The sequence below is a fragment of the Vanellus vanellus genome, assembly GCF_965231255.1.
Source record: "Vanellus vanellus genome assembly, chromosome: 1".
Classification (NCBI taxonomy): domain Eukaryota; kingdom Metazoa; phylum Chordata; class Aves; order Charadriiformes; family Charadriidae; genus Vanellus; species Vanellus vanellus.
In genome coordinates this window covers 124,210,271-124,233,372 of record NC_138905.1, presented here as the reverse complement: position 1 = coordinate 124,233,372, position 23,102 = coordinate 124,210,271, and the positions used below count along the sequence as shown (strand labels likewise).

At 39.5% G+C, this 23,102-nt stretch overlaps 1 protein-coding gene across 1 annotated transcript; it reads right to left on the bottom strand.

The window, feature by feature from the left end:
* Positions 1–2,251: 2,251 nt before the first annotated feature.
* Positions 2,252–22,804, bottom strand: PWP2 (PWP2 small subunit processome component; the record flags this gene model as incomplete). The annotated part of the gene is made up of 21 exons (XM_082490399.1): positions 2,252–2,754; positions 2,929–3,003; positions 4,373–4,523; positions 6,861–7,079; positions 7,437–7,502; positions 7,985–8,093; positions 9,191–9,338; positions 10,315–10,495; positions 10,833–10,983; positions 12,806–12,953; positions 14,236–14,384; positions 15,546–15,682; positions 16,637–16,707; positions 17,477–17,620; positions 18,877–19,097; positions 19,623–19,758; positions 19,995–20,138; positions 21,184–21,283; positions 21,653–21,747; positions 22,579–22,691; positions 22,787–22,804. The coding sequence occupies 21 exons, from the start codon at positions 22,802–22,804 to the stop codon at positions 2,595–2,597; spliced, it is 2,736 nt and encodes a 911-aa protein (XP_082346525.1). The 3' UTR covers positions 2,252–2,594.
* Between the last annotated feature and the right edge of the window lie 298 nt (positions 22,805–23,102).

Below are 23,102 nucleotides of genomic sequence, written 5' to 3'. Positions count from 1 at the left end.
AAAAAAGGGAAAAGGCGGATGGAAATAAACCCTCGAGACTTGTTTTGAGCACAAGGGTAGCGGCGCCAGGCTGCTTCTGCGAGGGAGAGGGGGCAGCCCCAGGTGTGCGCGGGCCGGGGGGGGGAGGGGGGGGGGGGGCACAGGGGTGCAAGGGCAGCAGGAGGGTACCCACGGGAGAGCTGTGGAGAAAATTAGGATGAACAAACCCACGTGCAGGAACAGCTTCATTTCCTTCTGTCTACCATCTTCTGAAATAGGGTATTGCTTTTAAAAGAGAAGGGTAAAAGAACCATTGTAAAAGTTGGGGTCCCCCCCCTTTGTTAAGGAAACCAAGCTACACGTAAGACAGAGAGTCCTGTTGAAATACATTCATACAGCTATCTACAATCAGATCTAATTAAGCCAAGATACCAGTTTGCAGGTGTGGTCTCAGCTGGCACTGGAGGAAGGCTCAGCCCAGCCCCCACCGACCATTGTTAGTTCACAGATTAGGCCAACGTGCACAAGGATCAGGCCAAGATTGGGCCCTACCAGACTTAAAACCTGATGTTTAGTTTTCATTATTCTTCCTACAAAGAAGATAGAAGGGCACAATGGAAAAGTTTGTTGGCTTTCCTGTGCATCATAAAATGTGTCTTGATAACCTAAAAGCTTATTATTATAGCTCAAGCAAAATGACTAACGTCCTTATCTCATAGTGGTGCTACACTACTCCTCTCACCTCCTCTCAAGGCTCTTGCACTTTCTAAAACATGCTTTTTGTGAAGTTTTCATCTTCAGAAATGTTGTGAATGTGAAGAGTAAAATAACCCCAAACTGGGTTTCTAAGTTGTTCTGAAATGCCACGTTTTCTCCATATTCTGTTTTGTAAGACTCTAAACCCCATAGACACAAATTTAGTGATTGAGTTAGCCGACTTAATAACACAGCGTAACTCCTGTTTTGCAGCACTAGCTGTGAGCTCTGTAACAGTCCCAGAATGACTAGTTTGGGAAAAGAATATGGTCTTTAAAAAAGCACGCAAAGACAACATGTATGTGGAAAAATGGTAAAATGGATTAAGAAGTAACGACTGTTATATGTCAGGTAACCCAATCACATTTTTCACATTAGCTTAAACACTTTGGTTTTACAAGGACCCCAAGATGGATTTTTCTTTTTCCTGCGTGACTTCTTCCCTGCCCACCCACCCCTCCCCTCTACCCAGGGTAGAAAGCCTAATTTCTACCAGGGCAGGAGACAGCGGCGGAGGGGTGGAGGATGACAATCTATCCCAACACAGTACCACAGAGCATCTTCTGCAAGCATCGCTCTAGGTCAGCTCCTTCACACCTCCGAGACCCTCAAACATCAGCACAACCACAAAAATGTTAGGACGCAAGGGGCCACCGGCAACTGAAGGTATTTTAAAACATTTTACCGTAAGAAAAATAAAACAAATCACTTTGCTGTGTTTTATTTAAGTAGCAAGTGCATCTTTATTTTATAGACTAAAAGTCTACAAATGTGTCTGATGTGTATTTTAGACTTTGTTTTTCCTTCAGCAGTTCTTAATATTCATACCTCTCCTCTCTTCCAAGAGTGGAAAGAGACTGGAAAACAAATCCAAAAGAACAGAATACACTAAAAAAAATAATTTCTGGCTTATTATTAATATTTGCAGTATCTTCATTAACAAAGCCCTTTCAACATGTGGCTTGAAAGCATCACAAGCATGGAATGTAGTTCTTTGGGTGCAGGACCTCACTGTTGTTACTAGACAATTCTCATGCCAATCCACAAAAGCAAGGAAACCAAGAGTTTCAGATTTTCATGTCAATAAAAACATTAAAAAAAAAAAAAGACAAGAAAGGGCTTTCATCAGGAAAATAAACTTTTGTAACATGTTCTCTTACAGTTTGATTATTGAGTTGGCAATTCCAAACAAATTTTTACTACAGTATCACAGATAAATTAAACTTCTGCTGAGGTTATATATAGCACAGTAAATTTTTCCTGCATAGTCATCATTATGGGTATATGATTTATCCTCACTATTGAAACTTCATCAGGTTTGGAAGCTATAGAACTAAGAAAAATGGGCCCAATTACTCCTAACAGTGTTCCACTAATATGTACGTACTAAACCTAATTAAAACAACATTTAAAACAAGTTGAGAGCAATACGTAGACCTCCAACTAAGAATGATGTTAAAAAAAGTCCATTACAAAGTATGACAAGACTGCATTACAAATAACTCACAATACTTAGTCTATGTACAATGCATTTTTAATAACAAATGCACCTCTTCCAGTCACAGTTCTAACTTCACTGATAAAATAATACGGTTTTGTCTTACTTGAAATCAGGAACAATAAAAAAAGAATCAACAAATCAAGAGATCAATGCTGTCAAGCTGTTACGGCCAAAACGCACACCAAATACATCATGGCACTTTGTCATCTTACATTTCCCCCACTTCTATCACTCACATGTAACTCCATCCACACTGTTAAAAAGTTAAAATATGCCACTATGAGGGCCACTCATTCTCAGTGAATACCACTGCATAAAGTCCCTTTGTCTTGGGTTTTCTCCCTCCCATGAAGAGTAACTAGGAACTAAGATTGTCTTTATGAGCTTCTTGCATAAGATAATCACTGTCAGAATCCAATTCATCTTCGTCTACTGATGTTTCTTCTGCCAGACGTTTCACGCCCCGCTGTTGTGAAATAGCCAATGCATATTTAATATTGTAGATATTCCATTCACAGCTGTAAAAATAAATAGAAACATGTTAGAAACAAGATTCCATTTTTCTCCTAAAATAAAAACATCTCTAAAAGAAGACCGCCTCAAAAGTTCTAATACCACGCTATCATTCCCCAAATTACTCCACGCTTTTTTGCAGGGTTTTTATTTAAACTTTTAAATATAACAGTACATACAGTTTGGAAACATCTTCAAAATGACGTTGGATGCTCTTCTGAAGGAACTGAATCACAGGGAGCAGCTTCACTGACCTTGAATGAAGAAAACATGCAACACAGTGCCATTTAGGTTTACATATGGAAATCTAAAACTTTTCTATATTCTCAAAATTTTAACAAGCATACATGTTAACTTTTAAGCACGAACATTTTAAGGTAATACTAAACAAACAAAACCTTTTTGCTTTTGACTGTGCCCTCAATGATTATACTGAATACAAGTAATATTATTGCCAGAAATATGTTTTTCTTCTAATGTCACACTTCAGCTTGAAGAACTAATTCTGCTTGCTGTAATGATGACAGTTCCTTCCAGGCACTACAATACTTTATGATCAAGGAAGAGTTTGTTTTGAATCATCCTATTCTACTTATCAGCAACAAAATGAGAAAATTTGTTCCAGTCATTTCAGTAACTAAAAGATTAATACCCATGTTGAAAAAAGGAGTTAGGCAACGCACTGTTTCTTTACATCCTCTGAAGGAGGATGGAGCCAGGCTCTTTTCAATGGTTCCAAGTGACAGGACGAGGGGCAATGGGCACAAGTTAGAACACAGGAAGTTCCGTTCAAATACACGGAAACACTTCTTTACGGTGAGGGTGACAGAGCACTGGCGCAGGCTGCCCAGGGAGGTTGTGGAGTCCCCTTCCCTGGAGATTTTCAAGACCCGCCTGGATGCAGTCCTGAGTAATGTGCTCTGGGCAATCCTGCTTTGGCAGGGGAGTTGGACTAGATGATCTCTAGAGGTCCCTTCCAACTCTGATGATTCTGTGATTCTGTGATTTAACCTGCACCACTCCCTCTTCAGATTACCTCTCACTTAGGCAAATTTACAAATTTAAAATAGGCTATTTTTGTTCCCAGAAGTCTATAAACTCAATACTTAATGGGTGGGCTGAATATAATTTGTATGGCAGGCACGTGTAGTTGTAAAGAACTACGTAGGAAAGCAGAACACTAACAAGCTAGAAGTGCATGCCAAGTCTACAAAATGCCTCCACATCATCTTTCAGTTATAGCTAATATGTATAATTGTTTAAAAACACAATTGCCAAAATCCTATCACTCTTGAAATCTTGAAGCGTTTATAGGGTAAGCAAGCTATGCAGCTTTTACCTGTAATATTTGAAAAATGTTTTTGCAATTATCCTCGCAAATCCTATTACGTATTCAATTCTATCATATACATTTGTAGGAAAGAAGTTGTATTAAATTAAAATGTACATTTTATAAATAAATGTAAGGATTTAAATAATAATGTACATGTAATAAATGTAAATTAAGTTGTTTAATTGTTGTATATGCATCTATCTAGAATGTCAGTAACTGTTAATTAAAAACCTCAGATTGACAGGTATTTTTAAATGCTTGTCAGCTTTTTGACTTTCACAAGATCTCACCTTGTTTTCAGTTTCTGCCCATGGAGCATGAGCAACTTATGAGCCCAAATAAGATAGAACTCTAAATGACAAGACATCTCAAACGCAGAGGCCAGGAACTCCAATACTTTCTCCACGTACAGGTCTGGGAGTGATGAGCAGACAACATCAACTGCGCAGAAAGAAAAAAGCCCACAGACATGAAGAGCTGAATTACTGTTTGGAATAACATGAAAGAGACCACAGGAAAACATATAGGGAAGGAGAAGAAAGCACCATCTTGGCAACTATTTGATATTTAATATTGTATTTCAGGGTACAGTACCACAGTCTCTCAGGAGGCACGTCTTTCCTCTTTGAGCCTTCCAATCACTACTGTATTTAAAAGCAAGAACTTAACTACCACTCTTCCCAAGTTCTTCCTCCTACCAGAATTCTCTCCCCACCACTTCTCCTTCAGAATTTGTATTTCTACCCTTTCCTCCTCTTTTGGTGTAACTAGACTTTATTGAAATCTTGTTGCTTCTGACTTCCACTGAATACAGAAATGCATATGAACTAGTTAGGCATAATAATCAGGGGCAATAAAGGATACTTGAAAAGATGGCAAAGTCACCTGCTGTCAGAGGAAGTGTCTGAATGCTGTTAGCAATTGTGCAGCACAGAGCACATAGAGGATTTATAAGTATTCAAAATAATCTCACATGTAACTATGATGACCTCATTATATACAATCCTCTCAAAAATACTCAATTCTATTCTCTGCAGCCACCTTAACTGGCCTAAGTAACATTCAACTGTGAAAAAAGTTCTCCACTTTTAAAGACAGGCACACATTCACTTGTTAACAGTGGATCAAGTTCCATGAAATTTCCTCTGCTCTCGAGGTTTTGCCAACTGCCCATTTGCCCAGTCTTGCCTGTGTTGGAGTTTTGGTTAACTTCAGTAAAAGAGAGCTAAGTTTTGCCAGACAGAAGCAAACACCATTATGCCAACACAGGTATGCAAAAGATAATTATGCGCGTCAGGGTAAATCATCAGGCTTGCTACCTAGGGAATAAGGTAAGAAAACCCTACAAAGCAGTTGGCTGACAACACATCTGATTTCAGACTAGAGCATGGGTTGACTAGGTAAAAGGAATTTTTATTTGTTACACATGAAACACTGGAAGGAAATAAATACCTTTCACTGGGGTAACAACAGTGGGGTAAAGCAAAGAAAACATAAAGTTACTACAACAGAACTGTTAAAGGAGTTATGAAGTTAAGTAGAATACACTACTGAAAGTTTATTTTTAAGGTTGTGCCTACCATATGTAGCTAAATGAACATGCACATTAGTTATCAAAATGATGAAAAGGGTGCTAAAGAACGACTTCAGTAAATGTCCTCCAAAGCTAAGTGACATCTTACCTTTTCCTTTTGTTTCTGACTTCATAATCGCAAAAGCATCTGTCTCTTGTTAGAAAGAGCTTGGCACTTAACTAATAATGTTTGATTTGTGTGAACACAGCCCTCTGTAAGGACCATATTTACATTTGTTTAGAGGAATTAATTTAACAAACACTGTAACTAAAGGAACAAAAATCATCAGAACTTCTAAGGGCTGACAGTTGCAGGGTTGCTCCAAATTTCGGTAGTCCAAAGCAAGACTAAGAGTAGCTGGCACAGAGCTTTATCCAGTTGAGTGCTGAACACTTCCAAGGATGGAGACTTCACTGCCTCCCTTGTCAACCTGCTGCAGTATTTGACTACCCTCAACATTTGTTTTTAATATCTAGTTGCAATTTCCCATGTTGCAAGAGGTTTGTTGCTTCTTGTCACATCATGGTCCAACTCCAAGTCTGGTTCTGCCTTCTCACTAACATCACATTAGGCACCTCAAGACAGTAAAAGTTTTCCCCTTCTCTTCCAAAAACTGAACCAATCCAGGTCTCTTAAGCCTCTCCTCAGTTGTCATGCACTCTGGCCCTCCAATCCTTTTCCAGGCCCTCCACCAGATGCTTTGAAGTATCAATGTCTGCCTTGTACTGGCAAGGCCAAGACTAGGCACAGTACTCTGATGTCGTTGATAGAGAAGACTAATCATTTTCCTTGAACTGCTGACTGCATCCTTGATAGTACAGCCCAGTATCCGGTTGACTGCCTTCATCACACAGGCACACTACTAACTCATGTTAAACTCGCTGTGCCACTCTAACGTCAGCTGCTTCTGAGAACTGACACTCAAAAACTTTACCTGTGTATTCCGACCTGATCAAATTCCATGTTCAAAAGTCACTAGACAAGCATGCAGTGAAATTAAACCATAAGTTAACACCAAAAAGTCGACTTTTTTTTGCAAAAGACCATCCCTTCCTCTTTAGTCTTCAGCTACAGTAGAAAGTCCTTAAATATCAATGTGATAACCTCCCCTCCCAGCTAAGTTCTGCCCTTTATGTTTCAACTTACTTGGTTTACATGTGCGATTGCAGCTAGCTCAGTCAAATTTAATGGAAGATCCACTTACCCTCCTTGCTAGGTACAGCCTCTATGACCTCCTGAATTAATTTCTTTTCATTCAGCTTAAAGGCCATAACGATAGCCATAGTGTATTCCTTCTGAAGCAGTGTTTTGTGTATATTGCTGGGTGTGATATCAATATCCAGCTCAAAAGGATCAAAAATTAGCCCGGAGTCCAGTGAATAGATAAGAAGACCCTCTGTGGTGGTGGCTGCCCAGCTTCGTCCTAGAAGAGAAATAACAGTATTTAAGAACAAAGCTGGGTTTTCTAGGATGGAAAACAGAGAAGTAATGATAAACAGATAACTCTTCAATGTCTACAAGAAGTGGAAACCGTGCATCATTGACAGACCTGTCAGCAGTGACAATGCTTGTGAAAAAATACCAGCTGAAAGTGATGTACACTTAAGTTTCCCGACTATCCACTTCATGAGAAATTAGACTACAAACCTAGCAGCACTGTATAACATCTGGAGAGACCATCTCCAAGGCATTTGTACTTCATTATTACTCCTCCAATGCTCTACTCTTTTGCTTGTTTTACATGGAACAAAAAAATCCTACATTAATTGTTAATACTCACCTGTGGGAGAGAATCGCAGGCAAGTCACTCTTATTTCTGGTTTAAAGTGTCGATAACTCATGTCACCTAAAAAAGAAATTCAGAAGTTATTTAATACATTCACTGACAGTTCATGGTCTAGCTATCAACTCTAACTATGCTGTTATCGTTATGCTGAAAAATAATGTGGAACGTGCCAAAACCTGGCAGAGTTAAAGACAGGGTAAGTAAGGGACAATCCACATCCAAGAGATCTTACAGCTAAAGTGAGTGGTGGGACTGAATTTTGCTCTTTGAAAATGAAATCAGGACTGCTGGGTTCCACATCCAGGAGACCACTGTACCTCCTGTTTCCTGTTGCTTCTACTGTGCAAAAGTACCTACTATACATCAGCTGAACATCATCTGTTACTTGTGTAACAGATCCCTGTGGCTACAGAACATTCAGGTAATCCTAAATTTAAAACTGAGCCGAACAATTCAAACCCTTTTCATCTGGTATCATCTCTTCCCCAAAGGGTTTGATCCACATAAAACTAGTAACAAGACAGCAAAGCCAAAAGCCATACCTCTTTTTACTCCAGGAAGAGGAATAGCAACACCATCTTCATCTCCAGCCCCTTCATCAATCAGAGCCATGCTGCCAAATTCAGTCATTTTTCTCCGATCTAAGTACTCCTAGAAGAACATGTAAGTTCCATTCACCGCACTGAATCTCCTATCAAACAACTGTATTCATTGAAAATTCTCAGTAACATTCAGGAGTTATCTAGTTATTATTTCTTTGCTCTTTCTTCCAAAAGTTTCTCCAAAATCACAGAGAAAACCGACAATTTCAAAACAGCAGGCAACAGCATCTGACCACAGATGAGAATCAGGCTGCTTCAGTCTTAAGGCCTCAGAACAGCACAACTCAGTTTAAACTGCAGTTTCATATTATTACAGTAGTGTTCTATTTAAGATACACACCGTTTCCTCCATAACTTCCCTGTGCTAATTTAAGGACTGCGTAGGTGGACAACTAAGCAAATAATATTTTAGGGATGTCCCTGCACCCCATTTTTAAACACCCATCCCCTCCAGGATTCTTTTACAGCTGTCTCACTTCTGGTATCCTTTTAAGCCACATTGTTGAGGTACGGTAGCACAATAGAGGGCATCAGAGAACCGAAAGCTGTTTCACAAACCGCTGTCGTCAAAGAAACATATTTGGAACCAGTCAAAAACAGCCTGACACTGGAACAATATTATTCTTCCAGCTAAGGAGATGTTAAGAAGGGTTACTGGATTTTTTTTCCTTCTGATACATTTCATTGTTCGCTTTACTTTTAAAGGTATTTAATTTTGCATTTGCCAATATTCAGAAACCGAGTTTGTAACGGTCAGTGATTTTCTTCTGTGTCCACAATAAAATCCTTCATGTCTTTGCTAACACAAGCAACTGACACCCAGGGAAAGTTAGCTTAGTACATTTTCTCTTCCATCTTAAGTGCCAATGGACTTAACTATGCTTAAGAGTTCTGCTCATTCAATACAAATACACTGCAGTGTGGCAAGACTTTAGTTAGCTGAGTGTCAGGAATTAATTTTCTTTTCTGAGAAATATTTCCTTACCACTTTCCAGAAAAAAAAAAAAAAAAAAAAAAAAAAGAAAATGAATCCACGTTTAACAAAACATTCATGAGTCCCACTTAAATGAAAAGTCATACCAAAACCAAAGTCTTGGGGGTGGGTAGAGGAAATGAAAAAAAAAACTGACTCCTGTGGTCACATACCTCCATTGCATCTAAAGAAAAGTTGCATGAGATTTCAAATTTTTTCATAAGAATCTGTTCCTTGACATTATATATACAGACAAATTTTGACAATCCACCTGCCAGAATAGATTGACCATCTGCCGAGTAACACAGAGTAGTAAAAGATCTAGTAAAGAAAAAGAGAAAGTAGTTAATGTCACTGCCCCATCCAAGCTAAAAGACGAGTACAGTATGAAGACATGGAACAGTAACCATTCCATGGAAAAAGCGTAGGAGATCTTCATTCACACAATATGTACTTGACACAGAAAACCGCTTACTACAAACAAGTACTTTGTGCTTTACTATGAATCACAAACAATTTAGAACTTAACTTTCTGAAGTATTTCCATGCTTCTGAATCTGAGTCGCAGCTCAATGAATGAGCTCTCAACTATACAATACACAACACTAAGGATGGTCAGAAAAGCTAGAGAAAACACAACATCATGGCATGTTTTAAAGAAATTGTTGAGAGCTCATCACCAAAAAAATACAGGTTTCTTTTTGTAAAAAAAAAAAAAAATAAAGTTTCCCTTTTTTCATTTTGTTTTGAGGGGGAGCAATACGGGGGAGAAGAGGGACTTCAAGGGAGAAATAGAAGAATGAAACACAACTTCTATATTACACTTTTTGACAGCACACAAATTCAATTTGCCTTTAAACATTACTTTACATGCATAGTAACGTGTAATAAAACCCACAGCGTATTTAAATTTTTCTAAAAACATAACAGTTTCTACACACTAATAGTTACATACTAGTACCTACATAACGAGATATCCACTTAAAAACCTATCACATTTAGCCAATGAACAATTTGTCATGAGAAGCTTAATATTATGCTGGCAACCCAAGTTTATAATTGAAAAAAAAACCAACAAATACTCAGAATGATGCTGATCAGTGGGTGAACACAGCAAACGACAAAAAGGAACTATCCAGATGTCAAGTCAGGCAGTCTTAAAATTCATCATCAGAATCAAAATATTTGAACATCAGATGCACTCTGAAATCTTCATGTAAAAACTAAATGAAAAGAAAAAATTCAAAAGCAAAAGCCAGCGTGACACCCTCTTTTCACTGCAATCTCATTTACTTACTTTCCTTTGGCTGCTTGTTTGGCTGTTATTTTATCAAGCTCCTTCCTTCCCATCTGAAGATCATGCCTTCCCTCAATTGAGCCAATTTGCACTGCATTTTCATGATCCCAAAATGTTATCTGTCCATTCAAAGCAGCAACTGCAAGCTCTTTGCCATCAGGACGGAAAGCAACAACAAGAACTGCAAATAATTTAATTAACAGTTAAAAATGCAGTCACATCTTTTTCTAAGAAAATACCCTATATTTTTCTAGGATCTTATCTCAACTACCAGAAAAAGCTTAAGCGTAACAAGTACAACTGCATGTTTTCTCTGGACAACATCACTAATTATAAAGCTAGAGTGAGTATTAAATCAGAAAAGATTTCTTGCACTTTTAACTAAGTACTATAGAGACCTATCTCAACTTTGGGTTTCATCAACAGAAATAAGTCTGTATTTGACTCATTCTGTTGTTTATTCTTGAAATACTTTTGGTAATATTTTTATATTTGTTGTAAGATGAAACAAAGGTTACCATCTGAATTCAATATTAGTGTCTCCTTAGTTCTCCAGCTGTCTAACATATCCCATAACTTGACAGTTTTATCCCAAGAGGCACTAGCCAGAACGCTCTTCATTGGGTTAAAGGACAAACTGCTGATGGGGCCTTCATGACCTGATAAGACCTAATAAAAGAAGAAAATATGAAATGGAATTAGGTGAAAGAAACTGAAATACATGTAGTCTGCATTCAGTAAGCCCTAAATACAACAATGAAACTGTGCCTAGCTTGTCCGCACACACTGGAAGTCACTTTTGGACATATGGCATGGTAAATACCATTTGATTCTCAACTTTTTATTTTCACATATTTAAAAAACAATCACAGAAGTGCTAGCACTGCATTGGCATCCACAGCCACTCTTGTGCACACATAGAGTCTCTATAGAGACCAAGACTGCCCGCCCCCCTTATCAGAACAATCAGACCAACTGTGAAAAAGCAAGTCAGTGCTCTGAGAATTCAGTACATCCTGCAGCTGGAAACATTTAAGAAAAAACAGTAATAAAAAGAGTGAAATGAGTAAGAGTAATACAGATTTTTATAGCATGGAGCTCCTACTCCCCAGAAGAAATCAAGGAAAGAAAGTAAACTCAAAACTCTGGAGATCCACCCAAGAATACTCTGCGTTAATACAGTGATGTGTATTCAACAGCTATGCCAAATTAAATACATGAATCACTGAGTTCATCTACTTGTACAAGATGTACAATAATGATTAAGAATTGGAAATAGCAAATGAATTTGATTTGCTCAGAAGTACTGTGTCCCTCTTTTATTACACCTACTCTGAAGAGAATCCTTTTCGAAGTAGCAGTAAGACAGAGAGTAAGACTAGCAGTAAGCAGAAAACTTAATAGTTTTCTTGCCCTACACAAGAACCTTCTACAAAAGAAATCTGTATCAATCTTAGGAGAGCACCTACAATTTCTTCATTACCTGCAGAAAACATGTAGAAAAGAACATCTCTGGACAACTATTGGAGGAAAGACAATGTCCTGGTTTGAGCAACACAGGACTAATTTCTCTTTCAGTAATTTTACTTTTCAGTAAGGTCTCTTCTAATGCTTGGGAAAACTGCACTTTTAGAAGACTCCAGTATCTGGATTTGTGAAAAAATTTACTTCATAGCCCGCTGTGGTATGCGGGTTTCAAGGTCTCAGTGTTTTTGGCAGGGACAAGGAGAAGCAAGACCTTAGCACTTGACCTAAGCTGGCCAACAGGATTATTTCATGCCATGAACATTATATTCAATATAAATTAGAAAGTTTGTTGCCCTTGATGGCTGCGATCCAGAGAACTTCTTGCACTAGTGCCAGACTCCTGAGGCCTCCCCTTCCTCCCAAAGCCACAATGCTCACAGTGTCCGACATTTGCTGTCCCCTGATGGGAGTGCACAACTTCCTGCTGATAGAATTGGCCAAGTATAATCCTTGTATGTTTTATATTGGTATTGGGCTCAATATTGGCTCTTTAGTACTAATAATGTTAATTATTTAGTCTTATTCTATTAAATCTGTTTATATTTCAAACCCCAGGTTTCCTTATTTCCCCCCCCCCCCCCAGTTCCCCTTCCCAGGTGGGGAGGGGTCATTGGGTGATAGAATAATTGTCTAAACAACAATAAGTTGTTGTGGGTTCCTCAAACCATAACAGACTCTCATGATCACATGTTAGCTCAGCAATACTGGTATGACTTCATAAGCTAGAAAGAGCTCATTACTCAAAAATTCTAAAAACTCTTTCCCACACAAATCCAGGATAGCCTCCATGCAATAAATAAAAAATTGCCAAGAGTAACATAGTGTAGCTCCAGTTCTTGAATATAAATTTAACAAAACACTTCATGTCCTACTAAAGTCCTGCAACTAATCCCAAAGTTACTTAGTATCATCACAATCTGTATTACGTGTTAAATTCAAGCCCTGCAACATTATGGGTCCTTACATCTAGCAGCCTCCCACTCTGCATTGACCAGATGAATATTTCAAAGGAATCCTGGGAACCAGCTGACACAAGCTCACCACTGGAGTCCACAGCTAAACAAGAGAACTGACTTGGTCGGGGAGAAGTAAAGGTACGGAAATTGCGGTATCTGTTGTAAATATGAAAATAAATTAGGAAAAAAATTTAGGTGGATTTAAACATACATTTTATGAACAGATTTAAAAAAGGATTTAATTTTACTTGTAAAGTCTTAATATCTACAGAAAAAATATTCTTTTTACAAGATTAGATGCAACACTTCAGCATGATTCCAAGATTCAAAAAAAGTATTAACAACTGCAGAAATAGCAGCCAAACACACTCAAACAGAAAAGCCTTCTTATATTACATAGCATATGTCCATTCTTCAGAAAACAAAGGCTTGTTTACATATACAGTTTTGTACACAGTTGTATTATAATGGCTCAACCACTAAAAGAAAAGCTCAACATGAGCCAGCAATGTGCGATCGCAGTCCAGAAGGCCAACCATATCCTGGGCTGCATCAGAAGTGTGGCCAGCAGGTCAAAGGAGGTGATCTGCCTCTCCACTCTCGTGAGACCCCACCTGGAGTACTGCATCCAGCTCTGGAGTCCCCAACATAAGAAGAACATGGACCTGCTGGAGCGTGTCCAGAGGAGAGCCACGAGGATGATCCGAGGGCTGGAGCACTTCTCCTATGAGGAGAGGCTGAAAGAGTTGGGGCTGTTCAGCCTGGAGAAGAGAAGGCTCTGGGGAGATCTTATTGCGGCCTTCCAGTACCTAAAGGGGGCCTACAGGACAGCTGGGGAAGGACTTTTTACTAGGGCATGTAGCGATAGGACGAGGGGGAATGGCTTTAAACTGGAAGAGGGCAGGTTCAGATTAGACACGAGGAAAAAGTTTTTCACTTTGAGGGTGGTAAGGCTCTGGAACAGGTTGCCCAGAGAGGTTGTTGAGGCCCCATCCCTGTAGGTGTTCAAGGCCAGGCTGGACGTGGTCTTGGGCCACCTGGTGTAGTGAGAGGTGTCCCTGCCTATGGCAGGGGGGTTGGAACTCGATGATCTTCAAGGTCCTTTCCAACCTAAACCATTCTATGATTTTAAGAAAACCGTGGCAAACATTCAGTTAGACAGCTTCAGCAAATCATTGCACCGTTTGAGCAGAAGAGCCAGACAATGATCTTACTGGATTTCCAGTTCCTCTGAGAAAAGTTCTTCCAGAATTTCCTTCACAGTAACTGGATGGAATGACAGGATTCCTAACCACTATCCAAATTTGAACCAAAAATCAATAAAGCGGTACTCACAGTTTTGCAACTTCAACTTGAAACAAGTAATCAGCAGTTCACTGTATTTTGGGGGGTGAAAGCTGAAGACTGAATAATACACAAAAGCTTTATAAAGACTTACCTATGCAGGTCAAAGGCACGCACTGTTCCATCTAGGGAAGCACTCAAAATGACATAACCATTGGAAGTAAAAGTTACAGCAGTTACACCACTGGTATGTTCTGTAAAAGTGACAAAACAAAAGCTGCTTGAAGTGTTCCACACTTTCACCTGCAAGGGAGACAAGAAAGGCCTTCTTAGAATCTCCATCATCAGTTCAGAGAGAAAGTAAGGGTAAGGCAGCAGAAGAATAAAGAAAAGTTAGTCCTGGAACTCTGCAGTAGCATAAAAGAGTTTCAGTATCATCAATAAGGAATTCTGTGCAAGTGAAGCAAACACACCACAGCTTATCATTAAAACCCTAAAGACACATACACAACATGAAATTCTAAGTGAAGATAGACAAAAAAAAAAATATTTTGAAACACAGTTAATTGTCAAGGAAGGCTATAGCACTTGGTGAGCATCTCAGGCTCCCAAGCTTTGCACTGTCCATCCGTAAGACAAGTGTCAAATTCAAAACCAACTGTGAAGCCATTTCGAAAGTTACAATTGAGATGATTTTTTTTTTCCCCCAAACAAAAATGGTATGTGTTTAGCTATCTACAGTTTGAGACTTCTGGGGTTTGGCCCATTCTAAGTCTGTATGGTAGAAGCCATGAAATGGCAGGTCTTTCTTCTGACATTCAGAAGTTTCAATAGGAAATAAGATACTATCTTAGTCCCATTTATGTGCCAAAAGATTGTGGGATTAGTATACAAAACATCTTCAAAAAAAACCAAACAAAAAACCCCATAAAAAACAACAGTACCTGTACACACAGCCTACCATTTCAATACAAGTCATCCATAAGAAGCTAATTTTTCTTTTAAACAACAAGCTTCTACAATGGTACATGTCAGAAAAATCTGTTTAGGAATTGCACTTTTATAAATACGTGAAATTAATTTAACATCACATACAATTACTAAAATGGCCTGAATTTGGATGACTGAAGTTAAAAAATAACATGGAAACACCACAAGCATACATAAATTAACATTTGATTAATTAGATCTTCATGTGTTTATGGTGGCTGCATCTATAATAATTAAAAAATCACCTGCTAAAAAAGGCTGTGATGCAATTTGCAGAGGATACCAGTAATAATAAATCAAAATATATATGCTCTAGAGAGAAAAATCAAAATATTTTTTAAAAGTGCAGACAAAAAATTATGGTTTTATATTAATAAAAATACGTATGTTACAGTAGCAGAGCTTTCTATATAAAATGGAAATTCTGTTAAGTCTGTTAATCAGACTTAAGTTGAGTAATACTGCCTCACTCACCTTCCCATCCTCCCCTCCAGTTGCTATGTATTGTCCATCTGGAGAATACGCTAAAGAAACCATGCTGTTGAAATGCCCCTGCTGCTTCAGCACGTAGGACTCACTTTGCCATTCCCACACCAGGAGCTGACCCAAACCTATAACCATGTGAAAAGAATTAATCAGAATTATGAATACAATTATGAGACCCTGCAAATGCAAGCCACAAAACACAATTACATGCAGCGTAAAAAAAAAAAGTTTATGCAGACAAGTTGCACTATGCACATACCAATCCTAATGAAAGCCCTTTTCATTTTATAGTTCAAAGCAACTTTCCCCGACGCATGCTGATAAACGGCCAAAAATCAGAAATGTTCTAGAACAAAACTGTATTTTCATGTTTATGTCAATTCATAATTTTTTTTTAATCTAAAGTATGTAATGCAAACCAAAATTACATTTCAAAAATAGTGACAGAAAAGCCTGAACAGTGTGCTTTCATCCTGAAGATAGCGCAACTATCTGACTGACAGCTGACCTTATTTACCAGTCACTGCACTGAATACCCAAGGTAACCTTGGGCTTTCCAATACAAAGGAGATGGTAACCTCTTATTATTATTTTTTTTTAAATAAATTAGATGGAAAGAAAACCAGAGCTGCATATAAAGGTATAATCTTGGTTACTATGCAAACCATTATAGATAGGGTGGGAATGCTGGAACATCCAGGTAGCTTTGTAAAAGGACGTGCAACAAGCGGCACAGGAGGAGAGACTGGGCACAGAATTAAAGCATATTACAAACTACACTAAGGATAAGTCATATTCAAGGGACACGGGCTTTATCCCAATTCTGCTATAGTTTTCAAGTATGATTTAAGAGTAATCACTTCCTTTTCCTTTTTTTCCTTTGTCAGCAGAGTACTTCCCTGAATCATAAGAATTCTGTGAGGACTTATTTTACTATATCTAGACACTACATAAATGAGACTATAAATTAACAAAACTTTAACATTTGGAGTCAAGAAGAGTAAGAGAAATTTGGGCTTGCATGCCCACAACATTCCTCATTTTTCCATGAATACAGACAAAAAAAAACCCTTACAAACCTGAACATCCAAAGGCAATCCAGTCACCAGTACAGTTGATAGAAATAGAAGCTATCCTTTGGTCTGAAATACTGAAGTAAGAGAATTACTCAATAAACAAACTTGCCTTTTCATGCCTTGTGTGATGAAACTTCAAATCTAGCGTTTGCTTCCTCTGTTCAAGGAAGTTCTCTGATTACTTTACTGAATTTCTCTATCACTGTAACATCAAAAGTGGCATACAAATTCTTTACTTTATTATACTCAAAAACATAAACCAGACAATCCTGCCTTATTCACAATAAAGATGTAGATGCTCCATCCCAAAGATGTGCTTGCCAGCACAGACTAAAACTCCCCACATTCCAGAAATAATTTTTTTTTGTACAGTGAAGTTACAGATTCTTTTGCTAGTATCATACAGCAATAGCAAATAATTATGTTTTTATTTTTCAACTTAGAGATGATTTCCAGATAGTTTTACATATGCGGAACTTTTTTTCCCCAGATACTATGTTTATTTTCTACAAAGAAACTGACAACATAAAGTTCAAAGCACTGAAGAAATCTATAGCCAATAACTAACTACTCAGGAGTTCCTCATTCAGACCTCGCCTTTCCATAATTAGCTATGGAATGGAGTTGTATGGTATTTATTACATATATCTAACTATAATTCTGCCTTTCCAGAAATTACAACACTAAATAGATACTCATGTTTAAAGTTTTTGTGCTCTGATTATTCATCCTTCACTACTAAACATGATATGTTCTCAAACAACCAGCAAACCTCCCACCCAAAAATGTACCCCATACACAAAACCAAACAGAAAAAAAAATAACCAGAACCCCATACTGCACCTCAAGGAGTGGATCAGATTGAAATCTGGGAGCTCGTGGAGGTGAAAGATTCCAGAGGCAAAACCAGTGACTAAAAGGTGTGTTTTCTTGTGATAAGCTGCAGATGTCAGATTATTAAAATCTCCCTCTTTATTGAAAAAATACCTGGCATCAAAGAAATAACAAAAAAGCAAACTGAATGCAAAAGAAAAGTATGTTGTTATAACTGCATTTCAATACAGGTCAAATATTTTGATAAAGGTATCCTACAATAAAACTGAAAAAGCAGTAGTTCCAGAAATTGCTACATGTATGTACTTTATGTAGCTAGTGAAAGCTAATTCTCTTTCCCTCAATGTTTATAGCTGCTACCGAAATCTGATTATCAGAAGTGACATCTGATCACATACAATGAAAGGGACTAAGAGTTAACCTCAGAACTGCACTGTGCAATTCCTTTTGATCACCTAATGCCGATATGGGTGACCCTCGTGAGTTCATTGGTTATCCTTCTATATGCGAGTCCTCTTACAGAGGAAGGAATTGAAGCAACAGTCATAAATATTATATGCCTGGTGAAGGTTTTCTCAGTTTCGTTCTATCTATAGCTCTTACTGGAACTAAACAGATAAGCACCACATGATGGTCAAACAAACGAGTAGCTGAATATCATCCACAATAGCTGTATACTCCAAATTCTTTCAGCCTGGAAGTGATGTTCCCTGAGGGTAACTCCAACCTGGGCTGGGGTAGGGTACTTTCTTTATACTTCCTTTACAGTCAGAGAGACTGAGAACAGAAGCCTGATGTCAGGTGTTCTCAATCGGCCCCTATATCTATCTCGTCTCTCCCTCACTCCACTGACAAGAGATGACCTACAAACATTACCCTTCCTCAAACAAAGCTAAATGCTGCAGCTATCTTAAACTGGATTATCCTTTGTAAGCCACATCTCCTTGGATGAGGACAGATAGGGAGAGCCTTCAAGAAGGCACCTCCAAGTATTTTACCAAAGCAGCTGATGAGCTATCTTTATCAAATGTTGCTGTCACTTCTTGAAGTCAACCAATCTCTTCCTGAAAGAGCTCAAAGCTTTAGCTTTGACTTAGCTAGAGGATACCGTACTGAAGATCTCAACACACTTTTTGAGTTTCAATTGCTAAAGCATATACGGTAAGCCATTATTTCTTATATTATTAAAATCATACTGACTCATTATTCTGAAGGTGAAGGGTATCACCCTTCATATAGTCAAGGTACGACAAATGTGTTTACTGAAATGATTTAACATGGGATTTATAGTAAATTACTAAATCCTGGGCAGAGTTTTATACTGCTTTAAATGAGTGATAAAGGGTGAGAAAAACCCAATGTGGTAAATCCCAACAGTAACTGTCTTTGGAAAACTAAAAATCACTTACTTTGCAACACGTGAATATTTGACCTTATCTCTAGTCTCCTGTTCATTTGGGTTGGCTTTTCCATGAATTTCTTCACCCTTCGGCTCTTCAAGAAACTCTTCATCATTTTTTTCTACATTATTTTCCCTAGCTGCATCTTTAGGGGGCCTGGGCTTCAAACCATCAAGTTCTGTATCACACTGCCACACACAGAGCGCTGCATCCTGGCTAATTGTGTACAGCTAGAATACAAACACACAGATGTACAATTATTGTGCAATACCTATGTTTTGTAGTCTGCTGTCTTGTCACGAATATAGAATTGCAGAAGGGTTAGCAAGTCTACACTCTTATCATTAGGATAATATATTATTTAGCCCTCTAGAATTTGAGGTTCCTTCACTTAGAAAATTCACTTGTCCTGAGAACTGGTGATTTACTTTACCTGTCCTCAGATAAGTTTTTTTAAAGACCGAAGGCAATTTGATTACCAGTTGGCATTACAGCTAATAATTTTTTATATTTAGAATTATAACTTTTCAGGGGAGCAATTTTAGATAACTTACTCTCCTTCTAAAGTTTACTTCTTCAAATGTTCACAGAACTGTAAACTCCCCATCACAGTGGAGGGGTCGAGAGACGTATTACTTATATATTTTCTAAATTCTGAGATATTATCAAAACAGTCAGCATCCTTACTTACAGCCAAGATTCTGCTTCAACTATTTCAATATTAAAATTCAAAAATGTTGTGTGATTATACATACATCAAGACTGTTCTCTTCAAAAAAGCAGGCTACTATTATATCCTTATGCCCTCCAAGTGAGTAGTAGATCAAGTTTGCCCATCGTTCTGCTCCAAAAACCCATGTAGACATGTCCTTGCTCCCTACTGCAAAACATCTGCAAAAGAAAAGGCAATGTGAATTAGAACACGGATTTGAAGAACTCTTCACCAGGTGGAGAACATTCTGAATGGGAAGTCACCAGTCACCCCTTTAAAAGTAATTTTACACATAACAGAGTTGTAAACTGAATTTTTAAAGCTAGTACAATACTTCAGAGCAAAGAAGTATGCAACATACATACAAATATTAACAATGTGAGCAGGTAGACAGTGCTTTAGCTTAATGACTCACTTGGAATCATCAGTCCAGTCGATACAAGTTGTTTCATCATATGGACCGTAATAAGTTTTGTCCAGAACAAACGCATTAAATTCTCGTTTCCTCCCAGGAGCATGGTACATAAGAGCAACATTGTCTTTTGTAATCACAAATTTCCTGTCATATGGGGGGAGGAAAGCATAATTGCACACAAAGCTGTCAAAGCAAACAATTGTTCAGTACGGACTGCAATACAATGAAACAAAAAAATGTTACAAAGGTTTCTGCACTACCTAATAAATATTGATTGCTTTTGAATTAAAAAATTATTTGAAGATTTATATTATTCCCCAACTTCATGAACGCAGGTATATTTTACACGTTGTAAGACAGAAAACATTCAGTAAAAATCACTTAAGTTGAATAACAGAATATTTATTCTCTAATTCTCACAAAGGAAGAAAAAGTTCAAACATTCAATACCGGATATTCTATTTCAACCTCTCTTCACCTCCATATATTGGCCACTTTCACAAACACAAAGCATCTGCGTCCCTGTTACACTCTAATCTGGTCCTGTTGACAGTGTAATTCCCCAATGCAGAGCTGCGATAACTTTCACGCAAAAACTCATTCATGATTAGTTTAAGCCAATCCAACTGAGGAATGGTGTCTAAAGGGGAACTCCGCACTTTTTCCTCTCACCCTTCTGATGCCTCTAACATTTATGTCAACACGCTTTGGCTCAGCAACCATGCAGTCACAGGACGTGAAAAGCAGCACTTGATTCAGAGAACTGCCTCTTTCAGTAGCACAGTTGTCTTAGACTAACCCAAGTCAGCAGTGAAACAGCACTGCCATGACTGCCATCATGCAACTCTGCAGCACTGACTGTCCCTACCGTGGGCTCTTCCACCTTACCTAAGATACATAAAAACAATTAAGACCCTCAGCAAATCTTCTATGTTTCTAAGAGTCCCACCGTAGACAGACAACACCCGTGACAGGCAACCTTCCTGTCAGTATCTGTTTCCAAGGCTTTGCTTTTCTTTGTTTCTTCCCCTCTCAAATTTACAGTTAAAGTAACCCTGATCAGCTAAAAATATCCCCTACGTAAATCAATAGGTATCGTCTCCAGATTGGCCAGAACATCGTAATAATTACAACTAGTTCATGGGGTAATTTCTGTTCTTTTGTTCTAAAGCATGCACATTTTACTTACTTGCCATCAGGGGAAAAGCTGACACTGTGAACTGGGCTGTGAAAATGAAAGCGGTGTATCACACATTTACCAATCAAACTGACAAGCAAGGCGGCTCCCTCTGTAAGGGCAGAAAAAGCATCATGATGTAAATAATCCAGTTCCCAAAGAAACCATAACCCCAGCAAGCTTCTTTCCTTACAGAGGGGTGAAAAAAAAGGTACATCATCAGAAACTTTTCCAAATGGTGTGCTTAACAGTATTAAGAAGAAAAACAATCAAAATTACAAGGCACTGTCTAAATTCTATAAATAAGTTCTTTTTAAGTTCTGTAAGTAACAACACCTTCCCCAAAATGCCAACGTAATTTTTAAAGCAGAGCACTTCTAATTTGTGTTAAGGTTGAATATGTGGCAACACAGATTTTCCTATTCAGGCTATATTTTCATTTCATTCTTTTATAAAACAAATGCCTCCTTTATCAAAGTACCTTCATCGATTAGTACGGCAAGACTTCCATCTGGAGAGAGCCCTACACACACAATATTAAGCCGCGTAGCCAACGGGAATGTCTCACACTTATTACTGCAAGAAAAAGATAAAACAGTAAATTGGGTGCAAGGATGTAAAAATAAGTCATCTTCAATATCAATGAAATATGGTTTGATACCTTTGTTATAGCCACTGAGTCAACTTAGACGTAAAACCCCCACAACCCCATAAACACCAACAACATAAGAGATTGGCTCTTGACCAGAACCCTGGCATAATGAGCATCAATCACAACTCTAGCCCATGGGAAAAGGCAGATGACAGTCTACGCTTCACCATATATGAGAAACAGTACAAGACAGAAGCAGAAAAAGAAACTCCGTGACTAAATCAGTTACAAACCTCTTCGTTTTTAAAATACGTCTTCACTTACTTCTTATACTATTCTCCCCAGAGACCTATGTGCATAAACTCTGCGCCGTGCAACACCTCGACAACTATTCTAACAGGCGGGCTTCTACCCTTTCACGCTAAGTCAGAAACTTTTCAGGACATTTAGGGATGGCAAACCCCAGCCCAGGCCAGCAGCAACCCCACACCTCGCCGGGTACGACTGCGGCAGCCGGCGGTGCGGGAAGCACCGCTCCCCGCCCACGCCACACACACCACGGACAACGCCAACGCCCCCGCCGCCCTCGGGTCGGGCCCCACAACCCACTGTGAGTTTTGCTTCCTCCCCCACACCCCGAAAAAAAAATACCCCCGTGCTGGCAGTACCAGGCCCTTCCCCCTCCACCCCCACCACACACTCCCCGCCGGCGGACGGCCCAGGCAGGGGCTGGCGGAGCGCTAGGCCGGCGGGCCTGAGGAGGGCCGAGGAGGAGGTGGGGGAGGGAGGGAAGGAGGCACCTGGGGCTCGCTTACTTCTTCAGGTCGAAGAGGGAGATCCTGTTGCCCACGGGGCTGATGAGGGCGCTGCCATCGCGGGTGAAGCTGAGGTTCCCGCGGCGGTAGACGGTGCCCAGCAGGCCGGAGAACTGTGAAGGGAGAAGGGGGGGCGGTTAAAGGATGAGGGAGAGGAAGGCGGCGGCGGCCGCCGTCCGGCGCGGAGGCGCTGCCGGCGGGCACTCACCCGATACGCGAACTTCATGGCGGCGGCCCCGCGTGAGGAGCGCGTGGAGCGGCTGCCGGCGCGCGCGTAGCTGCGGAACAGCGGTAGCGCGGGGCGGGGCGGGGCGCGCGGCAGGGCCGCGCATGCGCCCGGGGAGGAGGCGGTAGCTTCCCACTGGGGCGGAGCCGATCCGGGCCGTTGGTCAGAGAGGGGTTTGGGTTGGAAGGGACCTCAAGGAGTATTTAGTTCCAACCCCCCCCCTGCCATGGGCAGGGACACCTCCCACTAGACCAGGTTGCCCAAAGCCCCATCCAGCCTGGCCTTGAACACCTCCAGG